We start from the raw sequence: 23,460 nt of genomic DNA, 5'->3' as shown, positions 1-23,460 counted from the left end.
ATCTCCATACCCGTTGCAGTACCAAATATGGACATGATAGAGTATAATCCTGACAGATCCCTAATACCTCCATTGAGGAAAAGAAGGACATCATCTACAAAGAGTAAATGAGTTAGTGTGCAATTGTTAGAGATCTTGATTCCCTATAAGCATCCCAGCCTATGATCATCCAATATGAGCCTGCTAAGACCCTCCATAATTAGCAGAAATAATAGAGGGGAGAGGGGGCATCCTTGTCTGAGTCCCCTTTCTGAGTGAAAGAAGGGAGAAGTCGAACCATTTATGAGGACACTGAAAGATACATTTGTTATACAACACATAATCCAATTGATGAACTCCGGAGGAAAACCTAAATGAGTTAAAAGCATTCTTATATATAACCAGCTAGCACGATCAAATGCTTTTGAGAGATCTACCTTGAGGATCATACCTTTCAGCTTCTTTGTCTTAATGGAATGCAAGACCTCCTAGGTTGTACCGACAACTTCATGTATCTGACGATCTTGAAGGAATGCAAATTGCTTAGAGGAGATGTGGGAGGATAGAATGGGGCGAAGATGGTTTGCAATGATTTTATAAATACAGTTGCAAAGTGAGATAGGGCGGAAATCATTGAAGGAGTCTGGGTTGTCAGATTTAGGGATGAGCGCAATGAAAGTGGAATTGAAGGCCTCATACATGCATCTTGAAATTCAGCACTCTTCAATGACTTTGAGGAGGTCCTCTCCAAGGATTTTGAAGAAAGCAGTATAGAACTTGATAGACCAACCATCTAGTCTAGGACTCTTATCCTTCTTGAACCATTTCAGAGTAGATTCAAGCTCCCCCATTGAAATAGGCTTAATGAGATCCTCAACATCCTCCTGATTAACAAAGCGAGGGAAAAGTTGAGCAACCCTAATGATTTCAACCAGTGTTGCATTGGGAGGGGCCTTGTAGAGTTGCCTGAAGTGTGAGGTGCCGAGAGAGGCCAAGTGCTGAAAGGAATGTACCTTGATGCCCTGTTCATTAGTCATTTGCCATATGGTGTTGATTGCTTTGCAGCCATTAGCAAATTTGTGGTAGAATTTAGTGTTACGTCTCCTTCTTGTAGCCAAATGGCACTACTCCGAAGCCTCCACGACTCTTCTCTATCTTTAAGAATCTTGTCCCTTTGAGAGACAAGGGATGTGAGCCTCTCCTTGTGCTCTGGAGTCAGATATCCACTCCCATGTTCATCTTCCATGATAGAAATCTCTGCTTCAGTGTTTCTCAGGACTTCATCATCACTCAGTCTCTTGTTATGAGCCCAGCTCATGGAGAGGCGCTTCAGGTTGATTAAATTGTGAGCAAACCCTTTTGATAGATTACCTCCCGCACTAGGAGGATGGGTCTTCCAATAGTCGGTAACAAGCTTGATGTAATTAGGATCTTTTAACCATGTAGCATTGAACTTGAATGGTGCTTTGGGCTTGTTGACTTGTTGCAATAATCTTATCTACTTGTTGATGTGCTATGTTTCTTCCTTGCCCACCCACCCCCCTCCCACTTTCTAGTCCTCATTCTTTGCCTTTGCATTTTTGCATGCAGGTTAATGTTCTCAAGCTCAGGCCCTGACAACCAAAGGTACTAGAGAGAGGAAGCAGGACAATACACATTATAACTAGATAGGGGAAACAGATCCTAGGAAATGTCTTGCTTCTGATTAAGAAACTCAAACTAACATAATTGACAAACCAACATGTAATGAAGCCAACAACAACTAATACAAAGCCCAAAACACTAGCTGCCACACCTAGGATGAGGAGACTTGCCCAAATTCCAGGGAGTTCAAGAATAAAATAAACCAAATAGAAACAAAGACTTGTAAACTATGAATCTCCCCAACAAATAACCACAAGATTGTGACCCTGCTTCTAACACAATGAGTTTCTCAAAGTAAAAAGGGAAGAGCGCATTCAAATTTATAGATTATTGCATGCCTTCTAGTGGTAGGGACATCCAACCAACCCAATTGTCAATGACCACTCAAACTTTGTATTCTCGACCCCAACTCTGACTATGTGTCTTGGCTAATACACCCCTCCTTCCATCCTTTTACCTCGAAGTACGCAACATATTTTTTACCTCCTACATAGCTACATCCCCCAATTCAGTCTCAGGTCGAAGGCGCATAGAGAAGTCAACTATCCTAGGCCTAGTCACCAATTTAAATCCCACCACATAGTGTACCAACAATTGTGATCATGCACTCAGACACACTTCAGACCAGGCATAACATCTGCACTGAGAGTGGTTAGCTTTTTCCTACCAATGCTCCTCCTCTCCCAAATACTGTGCAAAGCTTTCTTCTTTCAGAAGCTAAGTTTCATGGCATTAATAAATACTTGCATGCTCAAGCATCCATGGGGGTGCCCACGCCACCCCCTTCATTACTCCTTGTCAAATCAATTGGTCAGCTCACATGAGTCCCCACACCACCGTTACCTTTGAAAATCACCCCCATAGAGGATTCTTTATTCCCATCAGCAAATTATCTTTGTTTAGGCGATCTTATCCTCCTCTGGGATTTGTAATAGATTCTTGTGCCAATCTTCTTGAGTTACAGAGGGCAAATATTTTCCCCAATATGATTATCTATGCATGCATAAAAAAATTGTCAAGAAATCAATAACCTTATTCTCGTGATGTGAGTCACAAATATATAGTTACACGATAAGAGAACTTATCTAATTCTAGATATCAAATTGGCTAGCCTCCAACTTTGTGAGATTTTTTCAACATGTGACCCTTAGAGTAGCTTGTAAGCGATTGTCATAGCAAGTTGAGAGTCTCCCTCTATTTGTAGTATAGAGAACCCTGTTAACAGAGCTATCTTAAGGCCTTTTTCCATAGTTAGAAATTCTGATTCGCTATTATTGACAACCCCACAATCTGCAACATAGATCCATCAAACTTTGAAATCTTTGTCTTTAATCAATCCTCCATATCTTGCTTTCCCTGGATTACCTTTAGAGGTTCCATCAAAGCCAATTCATCATTTTAATATTAACATATGAATACATTTTTATATTATATTTTATGGAACATTTTTAAATTAAAGTTATTATATATTTAATGTTGCGATCTATTTTACTCTTATATATATAGTGAATAGGCCACATGTATAATAATTGTGAACAAAAAATCCCTGATGGGGGTGGGAATAGAGAGAGACAAGAGGGTTGGGGGGGTGGCTCACCCATGCATACACAAACATGTGAGTACCATAGATAATCTTAAATATGTGGTGTGTGGAGTAGACGGTAAATCTGAGCACCCACAAAGAGAAAGAGTGAGTGGGCATAAGAAGCCAAAGCCCCCGCTGTAGGAGGGAAAGTGTGAAGATTTTTCTAATTGTGGTGTGCCTAGTCCTAGAGCAAAACAAACTGCTCGAGCTGTAGTTTGCGGAAGTGTGAAAGTTCCATTATGTGGTTGCGAGACTTTGCATGGTTGTGAGGAATTAAGGTCGACGAGAGAGTGGCTGATTTTGGTGGAGTTGCATAGGTGGAGAAACAATGGTTGCTGTGGGTGGACGTAGATTCTCCTAGCCCCATTTTTCAAGGTCGCCTTGATTACAATAAATATGTCATCCTTCCCTTTTCCTGTTAATTGGTATGAAGTTGAGTGGTCGAGCTCCGAAGGTTTAATTTTCATTGTGTTGGGATCTTACTTTGATGGATGGTCAAAGGCTTTGTTTACTAGTTGGATTGAAAGTGTTGAGTCTATTATGGTTGGCTGAGTTTAGACTCTCTGGTGTGTTCTTGTCGACCTCAGAAATATGTGTAATAAAGGTGGTTCTAACCTTGGCAGGGTAAGTTCCTGGGTCTGGGTGTGGTTTCAACTCCATGTTTTGGGTATTATAGGTTGTAATTTAAATTTTCTCAACTCTATTATGCATTTGGCTTTCCTTGGTTTGTTCCATTCTCGAGCTTGTGTCTTAGCTCCAAGGGCGATTAACAATGTTTTAGTAGTGGGTTTGGTTTAACCTGGTATATTTTACCTTCCACTGTCTCTATGCATTTTTGTGAGAACCTTGAGAGAGTGTCACTCATGCGCGATATGCTGCTAAGGCAACATATGCGCAATATGAGAGGAGGTGGTGGCAAGGGTTGTTAAATCAGGTACAACTACATGCACATGACGTTGTTGGGGCTTTCTATGCAACTATTTCCCCTGGGACTCGTCATGAAATCTAGAACCTGGAATCCCTGGTTGATACAGAACACCAAGTCTTTTCTAATTTTGAAATTCTAGAAGAGGTCTCTAACTCAATCCCTGACCCTAGTCATACCAAGGGATGAAGGAAATAATATCTCAATTATGTATCATTGCATTGGCAGATGAAGACATTGCTAGGCATGTATTAAAGGAGAAACATGTGGAAAGATTCAATGTATTTGCCTTTTTGGAAGACATCAAGAGAGCTTCAAGAAATCAACGTTTCTTTTTGGATAATTTGGATGCAAGGATGGCACCTTTGGAAGGCCATATTCATTGTGAATCCGATCCTCTTGCTCCACCCAGTTCTAGCGCAAAGGACCCAACACCTATTACTTCTTCTGGCTCTTAATTGATTGAAATTTCTAGTGGTTGTTTTGTGTTAATGTTATGTTTTGGGCTGTTAACATATACTAAAAATGTATGTTTTTGAGACTACTTTTAATAAGTAGGTGGTTAACATATCCAATTTTTTTGAAACAGATTAAAACCACCTATAAAATACACTAAACAAACACTCCCAACTAAATTACTATAAACCAACACTCTATTGACTTCATATTATGCTCTATGTGAAGACATTCTCAAGTAATACAAAAATTAATTTAAAACAAAATAATTATAAACCAAAAATGATTTATAGTATAATCTTCAAAGATGTTAAAATAGCATTTTATTCACCACGACAATAACATCATTGATAAATATTCCTACACTAACATATCCCTATATTCATGGTTATGGTATCCTAGCGGACAGATTAAAGAGTATAATTTGCATGGGGACTCGATATTAAAATGGCGAAGATGTTGACAATATTTCTCTTGAACTTTAGAATATAGTTTCCAAATATATGTCATCCATGTTCCTGATGCATAACGAGGACAGCCCGTGATACCATTGCTCGAAGTGGGGGCCATATAAATATATGATTTAAATGTGTTAACTATACACCGGAAAATGCTCATTTGGATATCTATTTTATGTATATCCATCACGTAACCATACTAATTTTAGTCGTACTTTGTCCCCTCCTTTTATTCATCACACTTCTAGTGAATTCCTTTCTTTCACTTCTCGAGGCCGAGCGCAGTGATGCTTGCTCCGCAGGCAAAGAGCTCCATGTATATTTAGTGTGAATATCGCTAACCGACTTACGTGTTTGGTTCTCGTTAAGTGTCCGCAGATCGGTCCGCCGCGGCTTCCGTGCGTTTGCCTTTATACCCTTTATCAGAAGGGGCCGAACCGAAAGGAAAAGTCCCCTCCATGGATTCTCGAGGTATATGCATACCTCAGAGGATGTTACGAGGGTTTCAAGGGTTTCAGATTGGCTTTATTCTCCGCGGTGCCTGAAATTCGCGGCGATTGAGGACGAAAAAGGTATGTGAGGCTATCAAAAAAAGAGGGTACCTTTGCGTTTGAATTTGATGGCGATTGGATTCTCCTATTGGATATTAGCCAAAATACAATGTTTAATAAGCGGAAACATTGATTGATTTTTAGATTTAGGGTTTCAGTATGAACTAGTATTAAGCAAACCAAGAAGCGACAATGCAGGGAAATGAACAAAACAAAAGAGCACCGATTACTTGGAGCTTTCAAAAATCAAAGAAAAGATGACAAGCAGCTTCGGAAATATAAAGTCAAAAATTGTAAGTTTTCAAAATATAGAGAAAAAATGACTAGCTGCTTCTGAGTGTGAAAAGAAGGCGAAAAAGAGGTCGCTATTCCGTTGCTATCCGCTAAAAACCACTGAACGCAAAAAACTATGTTTGGTTATAATTAAATGGCTGAAATCAGGTTTCCAATAAGCTTCCCCAAAGCGTGCCCGTTTATATGGTGTCTATAAGATTAATGGACATGCTATGCACGAGTAAGCATTCGAACTGTAGGATACAATTGCTCGAATTAACTTTGACAAGTTATCACGTCTATATTAATGTTTTATATTTTTGTGGGTCCTTACATGTACAGTGTAAGCTAATTTCTGCTAATTGATCCATGTAGCCAGAATTTCACACAATTTATGGTTATAAGAGGGAAAATATGATCCAGGGAAAATATCTATAGTTTGCTAAAATCTTTGTTAAAAAACACACCACTGTACAGGAATTCAGCTCGCAGAAATAAATATGTATACTCTAGCCCAACAATAAATGCACAGCAACGGCTAAGCAAACAGTAGATCAGAAAACAGTGACACAGGGATTATAGTGGAGAAAACTCCATTAAGAGTACAATGGCCTGTTAAGAACGGAGATCTTTCACCTCGTTGGAAGTTTCTCCACTATAAACCTCGGTGTCAAATATGTGTTCGTGCTTGTGTATCTGCGGGCCATTAGAAGCATTTGATGTGCAAGTTTTATGTACATTTCTGAACAATATTCATACAATAAGAAGTGTATAGTCGCTTGATTTGGATCGAGTTGTTTTATCTAGGTTTTTTTATATGGATAAAAATCATAACTTTCACAGTTAAAATGGTAGATTGGGCTAGATGCTGGCTTGGTAATTTTGTTATAAGAAAACATTGCATATAAGTTTGCCAATGTTTATATCTGAAATTTGTATCATATTGAGATAATTTTGTAGATTTTGTTTATGTTGGAAAAGAAGAGTGGACTGTCTCTTTTAACTAGGTGTCAGTTGAACGATGGGGATAAAAGGGCCTATATATTCGGCAAGATATGTTGTCTGTTTTGATTTTGGGTGCCACTTTAATGATGTGTGCCAGTGGCTGCATAATGCATTGGCTTGTTTGCTTTGGTGACCAAAACGTACGCTCACAAAAGGAACTGTATATGAATGCAAAGTTCTGTTATCAGTTGATTTCTTTTAGCAAGGGTAGGTCATGATATGAAAAATAATATGTATGGCATATGAAAAAAAGTAAGAGGTGAGTTGTTTTCTCATCTACTGTTGTGCACATGTAGGGGGATTACGTGAAAGTATGTACCAGCGAAAACACAAATCTGAGGGAGGATTGATTTCTCGTTTCATATAACTGACTTAAGCAGAATGCGTTTATTTTGGCAGGTCAGGCATTAGGCCAGTCTTGGTCACGGACTCACGGAGAATAAAAAAATGAATTAAGGAGGTGGCAGGTCTGCTTTGAATTTGGCTCAGGTTTTCAGTCTGATGTATGATGAATGAGGATTTGTAGACATGGCAGTTTTGGATTTGGTACACATGAATGAGCGAAGGACAGGTTCTTACAAATCAACATTTCGGAGATAGCATGAGCAACAGACATTTCAGATCAAAAACTTGATAATATTGTCTGTTTCACAGTTGTTGATTTTGTTTTTCTGCTGGCTGGATTTTACACCATATAGGCCTTCTGTGAAGTTAGTGGAGCAAGATGTCGAAACTGTGAATATAAGCATAAACCCCTGCAAGTAGATACGAGGATAGCAGGGTAAGAATTTAGTTTGGAAAAAAAATCGGTATGGAGAAAGTTATTTTGAGTACATCCTCTTGTCCGGGATGATGTCAAATAGCCACTTGGAATGGTTCATTGTCTTTCATTAAGACTTGCTGGTGTCTTTCCTACTTTTTGGCAGCAGAGGGATTCTCTGGATGATGCTTTTGATATTTTGCAGCCCAGTAAGAGATTGAAGTTTGTTTCATTTTCTTGGATTTTCTCTACTTGTGAATGAGAAAGTAGTGCTGTGCTAGAAGATTTCTATAGTTTGTACATATTAGAAGGTCATGTTTAAATATAAAAAGGAAGCACATGCAACTTGGAAATCCAGAGGAAAAATATTTGTTACCTAGGTTTCAAGAAATAATGCTTCAATCCAATCTTTTTATGAAGCATTAAACATGGGCACTGAGATGGATGGAACAATGCCAATGCAAGGTATTTCAATGAAAATATACCCATTTTTAGGGCCTGCATTTCTAGTCTCAATGGGATATATTGACCCTGCAAAGTGGGTGACAACAATTGAAGGTGGGTCACGTTTTGGGGTTGAACTTGTGTGGTTGTTAATGCTGTCAAATGTGGTTGCTATTTTATGTCAGTCCCTCGCATCTCGCATTGGAGTCGTGACTGGGAAACATCTTGCTCAGGTATTTCTTTGTGCCTTTTAACTGAATAGCTTAGTTAAATCTGACAGTATCATCTGTGTAGTGTCATCAGGTTGATGTTCACTATTTGTTTTAGTAGTGTACCACTAAAATGTCAAATTTATCCTTTGTTTTTGGAAATTGTGAAAAATGTCCCATGGTACTAAACCCTGTTGTATAATAGCTACTTTGAATATTGAATCATCTGACTGTAAATTTTAGTTTTTGTAACATTTTTGGGGTAAGACTAGGAGACAGGTATTGTGTTGCCATGAAGTTAGAGCTGTCTTTTAAAAAACAAATAGGATAAGTTGGCTGGATAAAATTTATGGAATGATCATTATAAATAGACTCTTGTCGTGTTTCTTAAAGAGGCCTTTTTTGAGTTTTGATGTTTAGCTTGCTTCCTTGACTTAGGTAAGAGTCTTCTGCATGGCATGACGTGGTTGGAGTCTCTTAATTTGAATGGCCAATGTCATCCAAGGTTTGATGTACTTGATTCCCTGGGTGTGGAATGTTTCCAATAAGGAATTCACTTCAGGGGTTCCTGATGATACTGGGGTGCCATAATTTAGCTGTGGGCTCCTTCATTGGTTTTCTGTCCACTGTTCCTGACCATTTTCAGAGGATTGAATGAATTTGCAGCAAGTTTTGAAAAATTACGTTGGACTTCAAATGGTCAAACATTTTCTTTACTGCCATTTCATTGGTCATCTTCTAGGCAATTCAAACTATAAAGTAGTTAAGGAATCTGTTAAAACCTCACGTTTTTCATTATTCGATCTAAATTAACTTCCATTTAAGAAGTGAATTGCAGAAACATTGCAATTAATAGCTTGAAACTAAGGATGTACTGCTGCCTGCAGCATGAGGCAAGTGCATTTGGATAGAATAACTATATTTCCCTGAGAACAGGTACTCTCTGATACAAGGATAATCTTTTTTTTTAGTTCTTTTATTTTTAAAGTTTAAACAACTATTCTCCCCACCCTCCGGCTTGGATGTGAGAGATATTTCTCATGGCTCACTGCCTCAACAACAATTGGCTCACAAAGAGCAAAACATGTGACAAGCAAAGTTTGAACCTGAGTGGGGAGGATAACTTTTCTCCTCCCTGACCACCCATGCTAGATGCAATTGACAAGTATAATCTACTGCATGCAAAGGAAGTAAACATTAAATCCTTGCCCTTGACATCTAATATTATCAGAAAACAAACTACCCTAAATATAAGGACAACTTGCACATGTAAATAAAACGAGATAAGGTAATTTTGTAAATGTCCATTAATTGAAGACAAAATTAAGTCAGTGGGACTAAGATAGTATGTCCAGTGCAAGTACAAATTGGGATTGTAGAAATTTGGAGTAGTGTGCTGGGTGGAGTGAGCTTGATTGTAGAGTTGCTGCGTAGAATTGGTTTGGTGGTGTGCGTCCCATGATTTGGTACAACATCCCTTGCAAAGTTGTGAAAGGGTTAGTGGACCAACCTAGATTGGAGGTAAAGTGGAGACACAAGGCCTCATTGATATGAACTCTAAGGTATCATGTATTGCTTGTTAGTTGTTGCCCACACTGAATGGGGCAACTAAGAAGTATGAGGTGATATGCTCGAGAGCCTTTAGCTGAGATGAGACATGCAAAGTTGAGATCTATGTTTAAACATTTTTACCATGAAGATGAGGAAATAAGATGAAAGGGAGCCCTTGAGTTCTAAAAGTGGTAGTCATATCCACTGTTGATCTCATGGTATAGAGGACTATGGGAAATGAGACGCACCTTCATCTCTAGCCCTTATAGGTAACAAAGTTCACAAATCATGCCTCTCCTTTGGGATTTGGTGGGTGATCTTTACTTGGAGTTTGTGAGAGCTCACACGGAAATGATCCATGGGATCTTGAGGGTTTGCATCCAATCTCTGCTAATGTACAAAAGTTGGACAATAAGGCCATCCATCACCTCCAAAATGTGCTCTAAATAGAAAGCCTTTTTGGGTTAGGACCTTCAAAAGTTGTGATCCAAGTGGTCTTTATGTACTCTCTATAAATGTCTCCTTTGATAGCATGGTTCAAGCCTTCCTTATACAGTAAGAGGTGTATTGGGGTATCCGGTGAGTACGTGAAAGGGAGTGGAATGTTTTGGGAGATGGTGATAGACTAAAGAATTTGCGAAGCCTTCAAGAACCGATCACAAGCATTCCTAAGGGGGTTGGTTGAGGTGATGATATTAAAGGGACAAAGTGCTAGATGAGGATACTCATCCTTTCTAAAGATCGAGTCCTGAAAGATTCAAATTCTATGAAGGAATAAGGCTAAATGGAACATGACCTCAAGGTAGAAGGGGTGGGCTTTGAACTTTGCTTGAATAATTTGTTGGGGGACAATCTGCTTGCAACGAATGAGGATTTGGACCATCTTAATGTTGGTGCAATTAGTTCAAACTTCCAAGTGAGCTTGATGCCTCAATCTCTAAACCATATAGGACAATGGGTTTGATAATTATATCCATGTTGGATGACATGTCCATGTAATAGTCCTGAAGGTGAACAACATAGGCACCAATATACTTTCTCTTGAAGAAAATGTGGTGAGGCAGGGTTTGGGGGTGTTGTTGCAAAATCTAGTAGGTCTTGTGAGGGGACTTTCAAGGTGAGGGCCAAACTTTATGGCAACAACGAGGAAGGATTGCCATTGTCACCTCAACAATATCCCTTTGCTGTTTAGTGGAATTTCACCATGTTGAAGAATGTAACTAGGTTTGGTCTTCATAAGTGTATTTGAGTCAATGAAATTTATTTATCAAAAGAATGAGGAATTGTATTATTATTATTATTATGACTTATTAAAGCATGGGTTTCATGCTCGGGTCATCATGTTTTAGGTCAAAGTCCCCATTGAGGACTTCTAGGATTTATTATGAGTAATTAGAGTCATTGTCCATTTAAAAAGACCCTTCTTGGGCTTTTGAATCATGTAAAAAGAATTAATATTGAGTCAAATAAGCTATATGTCACCTCCACAACAAGTCGGCCTCAAACTGGGTAATTCGACCTCACCAGAAGCCTATATATTGAAGCAGTTCGAATTCATTTGGAGCATTCACTCTTCTCTCACAAGTTCGATATCCAGAAGAAATAACTGGAAAAGTGCGAAGAAAGAAAGGAAGGCTAAAGGAGTGCGAAGTTGGAGAAAGAGGAAGAAAAGGAGAAAATCAAAATTTTGGGGTACCTCTCTCTCTCTCAAGTGGATTCCTCTAGGAGATCGAAGTCTCTTTTGTCAGGTTGAAGTCGCTGTTGCTGCCAGTTGCTGGGTCGAAGTTGCTACTGCAGGTTGTTGTTGCTACTGAAGGGTCATCATCTGCAAGAAGGAAGAAAGGGTTGACTTGGTGTGGAGGAGGTCTGGGTCTAGGTCAAGAGTCTTGGATTATCTCAAGAAGTTATTAAGGAAGAGTTGTTGACTGGGTTTTCCCCTAGATAGGGTTTTTCCCTAGCTGTTCGCATATATATGGTGTCTATGATCTTTGTGCTATTGTTTTGGTAATTGCTTGATGAACTAAAAAATAAACAAGAACATAAAGATAAGAGAATCACAAGTAATTATCTATATATAAAGAAAATCTTTCTGCCTTTTTGATTTTCTAACATGGTATTAGCGCCAAGGTGAAGAAGGGAAAAGGCAGTTTGAGGATATACTAAAAAGACTCTAAGAAACCTCAAAAGGTTGAGCTAGGGATCATATAAGGAGATCTTATAAGGAAAGAAGCTTACTACCTTCAAGGACAATGTCTAACACAATAAAGGGAGAGAACAAACTAGAAAGAGCATCAAATTACAGGTCATGGAAGAAGAGAATTGATCTCATTCTTGAAAAGAACAAAGTCTTGGATTTGGTCAAAGGAAAAGTGAAGAAACCAATCGAAGGATCTAGTGATGCAGATAAAGTGAAGTTTAGAGAGTCAGAAATATTGGCTATGACACTAATGGTAGAATGTACAAAGGACAATCTTGTCCCATACATTTCCAACATAGACCATGCTCAAGAAATGTATAAAGTCTTATCAAAATTGTTCACTATCAAGAACGTCGGTCAAGTAGCAAGTCTTAAGAATGAATTAAAGACCACAAAAATGACAAAAGATGACACTGTGGCTTTAATGTTTGTAAGGATAGCTAGAATTAGAGATGACCTTCTAGCCATTGATGAGATTGTACCGGAAAAAGAGCTAGTTATTACTGCATTATTGGGATTGCCACCTACATGGAGTGCTTTTGCTTCAGGACTCAACAGTTGGAAAGAAACTCCATCATTTGAACAATTATGGAATGCCCGCAACCAAGAAGAGATGTGAATCTCTTTAGTAACCAACAACTAAGAATAGAAAGTTTCAAATTCATACTCCACTTATCACAAGAAAGGAAACTTCAAGAAGTCAAGAGGGCCAAGAAGGAAGGTAGACGTGTCCAAAATAGAATGCCACCAATGTCATAAAATGGGTCACTATAAAAGTGTCTGTCATGACAATTCGAAGAATAAGAAAAGAAAAAGGGACCACACTAATGTTGCTGAAGAAGGATCTCCAAAGAAGAATAAAGCCGAAGAACTAGATATAAGGGACTTACACTACTAAGTCCTTTGCTCTAAGCTTTAGTTATTTCATTTTGATTTCTAGTATTTGTAGGTTTAACATATTTTGGAAAAACATTTTTGAATTCTTTTATAAGGTTGTAGGTATCCCTCAAGCTTGGAGGGAGTCCTCACCAACTTGCAAAGATAAGTATCTTATCCCTTGTATTACCTATCCATTTTCCTTACTTATCTAAGTTTGTTTGCATTAAATACTAATCACATTTATATTCATATTTCCCTTATCCTCCACCTCATTTCTAAAAAAGAAAAAAAAGAAAAAAAAGAAAACGAAGTTTTGGACAGTCTGGGGGTTTTGCTGCCCGAAGGGTCTTATAGGGGTCCGATGGGAGTCTTATAGGCTACCCGCGGGTCTTGTACAAAACCCGCCGGGTAAGGGTAAAGAACGCGGGTTTAATGAGGATCACCCGTCCTCCCTTCTGACCTGCGGGTTTAATAAGGGTGGAGCTTCACTGGTTTGTACAGGTAAATCTCTCAGAGGTTTGATAAGCATGTTGGTTACACGAGAGATTTGTTACTGATCTGTTTGATCGGGCATGATTTGCTACCGATTGGAATAATCGAGAGTGTTGAGGCTTTGTGTTTGAAACACATTGTCTGGGAGGACATCCGACCAACACTATGTGTTGATGTCTAGATCCCAAAGTAGGGAGGGTGGCGTTGCTCATAGAGCTTTGACCTTGAATATGCACCTAGATTCTTGTGTTGATGGTTAGCAAGTAACCCTGATGGTACCTAGAGAGGTTGAGAGCTTTAGTCCATCTTAGTCCCACCCAGATAGATTTCCTTGGTTAGGAATCTAGTGCGTGGCACCGTGGGTGCCTAAATTGTTGGAAGACCTTGGATAGATTACCTTGGTCGAGTATCTAGTCCATGGCATTGCCGTGCTTAAACTCTTCATAGTTCATATGTTTTGAGATCTTCCTTGTACTTGTTATTATGAATACCTCCCTAGTTAAGAGGGAGTGTTGAAGAATGTAACTAGGTTCGGTCTTCATAAATGTATTTGAGTCATAATGAAATGTATTTATATAAAGAATGAAGAAGAAATTATTATTATTATTATTATGACTTATTAAATGTTAATTTTAGGTATTTTCTATGCTGATAGCAATTTACTTCAATTTTCCATATTAGCTCAATATCAATTCCAGATTAGCAATCACATTTAGCATGATAGTAAAACGCAGATAGAACATAAACATAAATTGCAGAAAACAAGCCAAGACAAGAGGACACAAGATGTGGCGTCAGCCAGGGACAAACCCCAATGTGGGGAAACCCTTGATCAATTCTTCTTATATGTTCTTCAATAGTTCAACAAAGAGAGAGATAGTACATATACATAAGAAGTCAACATTTTGACTTATCTAAATAAGAGAAGAGGTCTTCTCTAAGAAGATGGCACATGAGGCAGCTGATTTGAACTCAGGTGAAGGCATACTGCTTCAATTGATCCTCCAAGGTGACTCCATCACCATGCAACACCTATCACTATGCTGCACCTCATCATCATGCTGCACTTGTCACTGTGCTGCACCCAATCATTGAGCTGCTCTTCATCATTATGCTGGTTCCCATTACTGAGCAATATCATATCATCATGTTGTACTCATCATCAACAAGCTGTTGCAATGCATCGTGCTGTTGCTATATCTACATGCCCATCATCACCATGCTGTACCATTGTGCTGCACCATACTACACTACGCTGCACCATACTGCACTACACTGCACCCATCCTTGTTGTCACCTATATGCTGCACCACTATCATTGAGCACTATGCTGCACCATTCATCATGCTGCACTAACATGTTGTCTCTAACACCATGCTGCATCCAACAAACACTCATCCATGCTTGCTGTAATATATATCATTATGCTGCACATACAACATCCAATACGCTGCAAACTATTTACACTTATCAGCCTTAGCTGCTTGCTATGGCTTGCAACCTAGCAAAGCAGCTAGGCTATGGTTGTTTAGGCTTCTTTCATATTCAGGCAACAAAGAGCTTCTCTAGGACAACAACCAAGTCCTCTAAGAGTCTTCCTTAACTGCTTCTAATAGCCCTGCTAAACATCCTCTAACAGCGCTCCTAAACAACCCCTAACAGCCCTCCTAAACAACGCCTAACAACCACTAACAACCCTCCTAAACAACCTCTAACAACCCTCTTAAACAGTGCCTAACAGCCTTCCTAGAAAACCTCTAACAACCCTCCTAAACAACCCCCAACAACCCTCCTAAACAACCCCTATCAGCCCTCCTTAACTGCAAATAAGTTCCCCCCATGGGCTGTGTCTAGGGCACCAACATGACACATAAGACCAGCGTATTAGGCATCTCTTTAAGGGCCTAGATGAGGCAATGTGTGCAACATTAAGGTGTCCACCATGACTGCATTTAGGTCTGCGTTTAGGGCTTCACCTTGACTGCGATTAGGGCTTCATCTTGACTGCGTTTAGTGCAATTTCAACATGACTGCGTCTTAGATCTAGGGCATGCATAGAGCTAGGGCATCATCTTCTAGGAGCTGTGTAGATCCTTCTTCCCCATGGCAACATCTAGGGCAAATCTTCTTAGGGCAACATATCTCTTAGGATCTCTCCTCCCACCAAAACCCAAAGACAAGTGGAGAGGAAGAGATCACAAGAAGAGTGTGTGAAAATGACTAGCAAGCCACCTTTTTTTATACTAAAACATTGAGCACAAGTGGGGGCTATTTGGTTGTTGGCTGATCTTGACGAATTGTCCCATAACACAAATAAATTCATATCTCCATGAATACATGTTGGAATCAGATGATCTTTATATCAATCCTAAACCTCTCGATGAGAGGAATCCAACAAAAATATCAGCTGCCATAAATAAGTAGACCCACATGGAGTTTGGCCCTAGTTGCCAATTTTAACACTCCCTCTCAACTAGGGAGAACTCCATCTACTAATCCATCTGCCAGACTGTACTATCTCTGCCATCAGTGCCCTGCACTGCTCTCCTCTGCTCTGCTGAACTAAGAAGAAGAAGAAGTGATCGAGAATGTATCATACCATCCTCTACTGACTCGAAGTCAGTCCCATATAAAAGAGAGTGTCTCATACCACTCTTATTGATCCAAAATCAGTTCCAAATAAAGAGAGTGTATCATACCACTCTTACTGATCCGAAATCAGTTCCAAAAGAGAGTGAGTTATATCACTCTTACTGACCCGAAGTCAGTTCCAATTGATCCCAGATCAATATCATCCTAGCATAGGGAGTACGGTAGTAACACGATGCATCCATTGGTACTACTATGGTCCCTATCCTCATTTCCCTACTCATTGACCAGATGAGAGGTACTTCCCATGAGTCCCAGAATGCATGGGTAGGATGTCTCAGCAGGAGAAGGATGAACCACTCATCTTGCCTACATGTCGCCAGGGGTATCCTAAGGGAAGGCTAGACCACTCACCCTGTACACAACAAATCACAAGGGGAAGGCTGAACCACTCACCCTATGACTATGTCTAGGAAGGAGAAGGATGAACCACTCATCTTGCCTACATAGTAGACCACTAGGGGAAGGCTGAACCACTCACCCTATGGTTGCTCATTGCTCCAAGATGTACCCCCAAGCCCCCTGGAGCTCCTAGAGCTCAATGTCCATATCATACAGAACCCTTAGGAGAGAGTCTCTCCATGACTCCTAGTCGTTCTCGGAAAGTCAAGAATTTGACCTTTCCCAGGGGCTTCGACAAAATATCAGCAACTTGCACAACAGTGTCAATACAAAGGGAGCCTCCTTGCTCTTCGATGTACCATATCCCAGATAAAGTGGTACCTGATGTCTATATGCTTGGAGTGATCATCAAACACGAGATTCCTCAACAATCGAATACCCCTCTGGTTGTCACAGAAGATCACGATGGTATCCAACAATTGTCAAAACAACTCACTGAAGAGCTTCCTCAACTAGGCAACTTTACACGAGGTCATACTCGTAGCTATGTATTCGGTCTTAGCGGTGCTTAAAGCAATTGACTTCTGCTTCTTGCTCATCTAGGATATGGAAGAAAAACCCAAAGAGAACCAACACCTAGAAGTGCTCTTGCGATCCTCCACACCACCCGCCTAGTTAGCATTCAAATAATCATGCAGTTTCATATTTCTGGCAGTGTATCTCAATCCATGAGAGATTGTTCCCTGAAGGTATCTCAAAATATTCTTGGCACCAATCTAGTGAGGCTCAACCATATATGAGCTCAACATGCTAACTGCAAAACATATATCCAGACGGGAGTTCACCAAGAACATCAATGCTATTATGAATCGACGAAACTCAGATGCTTTTCCCAAATCAGGTCTGACATCACTACCACATAACTTCTGAAGGTTAGGCTCCATTGAGGTAGTCACGACCTTGCAGTTTACCATTCCAATTTCGGAATCCAACTCCCTCTTACTTTTGCAAATGAGAGGGTCTGCACCTGTCAGAAAGAGGTCATCCTCATAAGTGCCAGTATGAGAGGTCTATCATCCACAACCTTCAAGCAATGGTTTGGATCAGCTTCACTCCTAGTGAAATCTCAGCTTCATCGGACAACTATCAATCCTGTGATATCAAGCTTGGGGTGTTAGCTCTAAATCATAGAGAGCTTTCTTCAACCTGCATACATGAGATTCCTGATCATGAATCTCAAATCCCTTGGGTTGTTCCAAACCTGTGGACTTGCTACATGAGGGGAATGGTCACCTTGTAAGATTTTTCTTTCGGTACATCTTGGACACGTACCTTCATGCTCTTCTTGAATTCAGGATTCCCTGTCACCATCTGACTCACATCGGGTAGGGCCCCATAATGAGCAGACCTCCGATGCTATAGAAGAGATTGGTCAACTGACATGGTCCCCATTGGACTTCCTGCAACTTGATACAAATTGCCAACCCTCAACTTCAAGAGTAAAAGCATCTTGAAAAATTCCTTCTTCAAACACGTACCTCTCCATCGATGAATGCCACTTTGAAACCTTTGACTTCCATTTCTGAAATGGACACTAGGTTCTTCTTGAGATTAGGTACATAAAGAACTTCTTGTAAATGAATCGTGTTACCCTCATCCAATTGAGGGGTAACATTCCTTACACCCTTTTCGGGATAGGTGGCATTGACTCCAAGTAAAATCCCCACAACTATTTTCATCTCTACCAAATTAGAGAGAGCTTCCTTCTATTTGATGAAGTGCCTTGAAACACTACAATCAATAAGCCAGATTCCCAAAGAGTCTGGAGGAGAAGTAGTGGAGAGGGCCAATATAAGATAATTCTCCTTTAGCTTATTAGAAACAACATTTGATTCTTCATACCTGGAGTTCCTTGCTTTCTTTGAAGAATCAGCCATTTCCTTGATGACCTGCATTCCATTTTCCTTTGCCATGGTACTTGTCATTCCTTTGATCATTGAAGATGCCCCTGGAATGATTGTTATCATCATCAAGTGATGTGTCCCTTCTATTCGGACACTACTTCGCATAATGGCCAAACTTATTACAAGCAAGGCATCTGCCTTTCCTTCCACCCTTAGATCCGGACTTCCCATTGAAGTGATCTTTAGGTAGGCCATCAGATGCTTCCGCTGCGCCACTCAGATAATATTCTTTGCTTCGACTTCACCCTTGGTGAATTTGAAGTGGGATGAGGAACCCATTGAGCCTTTTGTTCTTTCCATCTATCTTCAGTGATTGCTCTTTCACTCTTGCTTGGGCTTTGTCTTCGCCTCCGCTCTGATACCATGTTAATTTTAGGTATGTTCTATGCTGATAGCAAATTTATTTCAATTTTCCATATTAGCTCAATATCAATTCCAGATTAGCATCACATTTAGTATGATAGTAAAATGCAGATAGAACATAAACATAAATTGCAGAAAACAAGCCAAGACAAGAGGACACAAGATGTGGCGCCAGCCAGGGACAAACCCCAATGTGGGGAAACCCTTGATCAATTCTTCTTATATGTTCTTCAATAGTTCAACAGAGAGAGATAGTACATATACATCAGAAGTCAACATTTTGACTTATCTAAATAAGAGTAGAGATCTTCTCTAAGAATATGGCACATGAGGCAGCTGATCTGAACTTAGGTGAAGGCATACTGCTTCAACTGATCCTCCAAGGTGACTCCATCACCATGCAACACCCATCACTGTGCTGCACCTCATCATCATGCTGCACCCGTCACTGTGCTGCTCTTCATCACTATGCTGCTTTCCATTACTGAGCAATATCACATCATCATGTTGTACTCATCATCAACAAGCTGTTGCAATGCATTGTGTTGCTGCTATATCTACATGCCCATCATCACCATGTTGTACCATTGTGCTGCACCATACTGCACTACACTGCACCCATCCTTGTTGTCACCTATATGCTGCACCACTATCATTGAGCACTATGTTGCACCATTCATCATGCTGCACTAACATGCTGTCTCTAACACCATGCTACATCCAACAAACACTCATCCATGCTTGCTGTAATATATATCATTATGTTGCACATACAGCATCCAATATGCTGCAAACTATTTACACTTATCAGCCTTAGCTACTTGCTATGGCTTGTAGCCTAGCAAAGCAGCTAGGTTATAGTTGTTTAGGCTTCTTTCATATTCAGGCAACAAAGAGCTTCTCTAGGACAACAACCAAGTCTTTTAACAGTCTTCCTTAACTGCTCTTAACAACACTCCTAAACATCCCCTAACAACCCTCCTACACAGCCCCTAACGACCCTCCTAAACAGCCTCTAACAACCCTCCTAAATAGCCCCTAACAGCCTTAACCGCGAATAAGTTCCCTCCATGGACTGCGCCTAGGGCACCAACATGACACATAAGACCAGCGTATTAGGGATCTCTTTAAGGGCCTAGATAAGGCAACATGTGCAACATTAAGGTCTCCACCATGACTGCATTTAGGTCTGTGTTTAGGGCGTCACCTTGACTGCAATTAGGGCTTCATCTTGACTGTGTTTAGGGCTTCACCTTGACTATGTTTAGGGCTTCACCTTGACTGCGATTAGGGCTTCATCTTGACTGCGTTTAGGGCAACTTCAACATGACTGCATCTTAGATCTAGGGCATGCATAGATCTAGGGCATCATCTTCTAGGAGCTGCATAGATCCTTCTTCTCGATGGCAGCATCTAGGGCAGCGAATCTCTTAGGATCTCTCCTCCCACCAAAACCCAAAGACAAGTGGAGAGGAAGAGATCATAAGAAGAGCGTGTGCAAATGATTAGCAAGCCACCTCTTTTTATACTGAAACGTTGAGCACACGTGGGGGCAATTTGGTTGTTGGCCGACCTTGACGAATTGTCCCATAATAGAAATAAATTCATATCTCCATGAATACGTGTCGGAATTGGATGATCTTTAGATCAATCCTACACCTCTTGACGAGAGGAATCCAACAAAAATATCCTTTGCCATAAATAAGTAGACCCACATGGAGTTTGGCCCTAGTTGCCAATTTTATCATTAAAGGATGGGTTTCATGCTTGGGCCATAATGTTTTAGGACAAAGTCCCCATTGAGGATTTCTAGGGTTTATTTCGAGTGATTAGAGTTATTGTCCATTTAAAAAGACCATTCTTGGACTTTTGAATCATGTAAAAAGAATTAATATTGAGTTAAAAAAGCTATATGTCACCTCCATACCAAGTCGCCCTTAAATTGGGTAATTCAACCTCATCAGAAGCCTATATATTGAAGCAGTTTGAATTCATTTGGAGCATTCACTCTCTCTCTCACAAGTTCGATATCCAACAGAAAGAGCTGGAAAAGTGCGAAGTAAGAAAGGAAGGCTAAAGGAGTGGGAAGTCGGAGAAAGAGGAAGGAAAGGAAAAAATTGAAATTTTGGGCTATCTATCTCTCTCAGGTGGTTTCCTCTAGGATACCGAAGTCTCTCTTGTCAAGTCGAAGTTGTTGTTGTTGTTGCTGCTGCCAGTTGTTGGGTTGAAGCTGCCACTGCAAGTTGTTGCTGCTAGGTCGAAGTTGTTATTGAACGGTTATCATCTGCAAGAAGGAAGAAAGGGTTGACTTGGTGTGGAGGAAGTCTGGGTCTAGGTCAAGAGTCTTGGATTATCTCAAGAAGTTATTAAGTAAGAGTTGTTGACTGGGTTTTCCCCTAGATAGGGGTTTTGCCTTGGTTGTTCGCCTATATCTGGTGTTTATGATCTTTGTGCTATTGTTTTGGTAATTGCTTGATGAACTAAAAAATAAAAGAAGAACATAAAGATAAGAGAATCACAAGTAATTATCTATATAAAGAAAATCTTTTTGCCTTTTTGATTTTCTAACACACCACAAGGGAGGCTTCCCTGTATTCACTTATAAGTATATTCTAATTAAGGGCTCAAGGTGATGTAAATAGGTTAGGGAAAGATACCTTGAGGATGGAATAGGCTCAAATCTTCTCTATAAAGGAGCAAGTATGCTAACTCTTGCCTAGTTGAGGACTACTACAGGTTAGGGCTTATTGATATACAATGATAAAGGAGTATACACATAGAAATCAAAGAAAGGATTTCCTTAATAAGATCAACAAAGAAATATGGAAGCCCTTATATAAGCTTTGAGTTAAGCTTGGAAAGGGATTAGGGTTTTAAGGCACGAAATAGTTTGGGAAGGATGATGTCAACCCTATTTGTGGAGGATTCACCACAATCTATGCTATATTTTGCGTTTAAAAGGTTTATGGAGGCAAACACTAGAATTTCATTCACAAACGTCCACCCAAATCTACCCTAAAGCAAAAGGCACTATAAAAACACATCCCACGAGGGGACATCTTTTGCCCATTGTGATAAGGCTCAAGGAGTAGGCTCCCCCACCCTTGTGGAGTGTCGGTTCTTGCTAAGTCAATTCTTGGTATATTTGGCTTACGTGTTGTTGGATATACTCTTGGTGTTATAGTGGCAGCGCTAGGTTTGATCTTGGGGCTTGCTTAGATTACTCCAACGAGTTATTGATTCACCTCGGTTAAAAACAAGCCCAGAAAAGATAAAAGAAAGGAAATTATTTAAGTTTTAACAATTTTTTGATCAATACGACCTTGGCTAGTGGCTAATATTGTTGAAGAATTTAGGGCAAATGTAGTTAATGTGATTCTTCTTAGCATGATAACTATTTGTGAGGTGTTTTTCCTTTTTTCTTCTTATTCCAATTTTCTTTGATTATTATTAGAGTGTGTCTTCATTAGTTCATCAAATAGCTACCAAAACAAAGAGACAAGAACACAAGATGTTGGTATCCTGCCAGGGCCAAAACCTCTCCCTCTTGGAGAGGAAAACCCGCATAAAATTCTTCTTATAGAGATTCCAATTGACGAATACCAAAGACCCTTGACAAAATTGACTCAAGATTACCTCCAAGTTACTTATCACTATCCCCTACATTGTTCGGCCTTCAATCCATAGTCTATAGACTTTATGTCATTGTACTCCTTTAGTTTTCGGTCTCCTTATACCTTCGTTGTCTTGTCATAGTCTTTGGCTCCTCTTCCTTGGCTTGTACAGTTCTTTGCTCAGGAATAAGTTACTTTAATCATGCTACTGTCGTGAGACAATCCTTCATGATCTTCGCTATTCTGATGATGATAGGACGAGCTACCACCGAGAGGAGATGTGTGTATACAATCTTCCAAAAGTTATATCCAGACGTCACCGAGAGCTACGGGCTACCACCGAGAGGAGATATGTGTGTCATTGTGTATACAGTGTTCCGAAAGCTATATCCAGACTTCACCGAGAGCTGTCATTGTGTATATATATAGTCTTCGAGAGCTATATTAAACTTCACTGAGGGCTGTCACTGTGTATATGTAAGAGGCAGACTTCACTGAGATAAGTATCACCCTTGATCACTGTTTATTGCGTTACTTCCTCTTTGCTGACTGTTCTAAGATGATCTGAAGACTTCACTTCATGTGTTATATATATATGGGTCAATGACATACATTAGGCCGACATGTGAACCATAAGTTGGGCCGACATATCAAGGAGATCTCTGTCTTTATGAAACCGACTTGCAGGGGATAGTGACACTTGTTTGGAGCGTAGATCTTTTGACAAGATGACTTTGACAATACTTATCTTAAGACACCAAATCCTACAGACATCAAGAAAATGTCTTTGATTTGTGGTAAACATATCTTGCTCGTGAAACCCATGATGCAAGAACTAATAATTGTTTCTTTTCTTGACATAATATTTACAAGTCATAATGAAAACCGAACCTAGTTACATTTTCTTCAGCACTCCCTCTTATCTAGGGAGGTATTCATAATGGTACTTGGTCATACTCAATCTGAATAATTTCTCATAAGAAGAATCGGATTGGTAATTCCATCTGTATAGCATCATATTAATCAGCATTGTCATAGTGCAAGGCCTTGAATAACAACTCCATCTCTCTACGAGACCATGAGCTACAATGCTGGGGAGACCAATGATTTATGGACACCT

The 23,460-nt window shown here is 39.9% G+C and overlaps 1 protein-coding gene across 5 annotated transcripts in view; it reads left to right on the top strand.

Annotated features, from left to right (window-relative positions):
* The first annotated feature begins 5,262 nt into the window (after positions 1 to 5,262).
* The window catches only part of EIN2 (NRAMP metal ion transporter family protein), a 145,483-nt gene continuing 127,285 nt past the window's right edge, over positions 5,263 to 23,460 (top strand). The window contains exons 1-3 of one of the 5 annotated variants that reach the window (XM_089377091.1): positions 5,263 to 5,619; positions 5,797 to 5,891; positions 7,276 to 8,313. In XM_089377091.1, the coding sequence (XP_089233217.1) occupies positions 8,065 to 8,313 (249 nt within the window). In that variant the 5' untranslated portion in view covers positions 5,263 to 5,619; positions 5,797 to 5,891; positions 7,276 to 8,064. Of the gene's footprint in view, positions 5,620 to 5,796; positions 5,892 to 5,986; positions 6,113 to 7,172; positions 8,314 to 23,460 lie in introns of those variants that run through there. The other 4 variants (XM_089377090.1, XM_089377092.1, XM_089377093.1 and 1 more) reach the window with 4 other exon arrangements.

Source organism: Pinus tabuliformis, chromosome J (assembly GCF_031772625.1).
Source record: "Pinus tabuliformis cultivar Carrire ecotype Pingquan chromosome J, CPIR1, whole genome shotgun sequence".
Taxonomy (NCBI): domain Eukaryota; kingdom Viridiplantae; phylum Streptophyta; class Pinopsida; order Pinales; family Pinaceae; genus Pinus; species Pinus tabuliformis.
The sequence above is the reverse complement of the archived record's forward strand: the minus strand, read 5'-3'. Positions and strand labels throughout refer to the sequence as shown.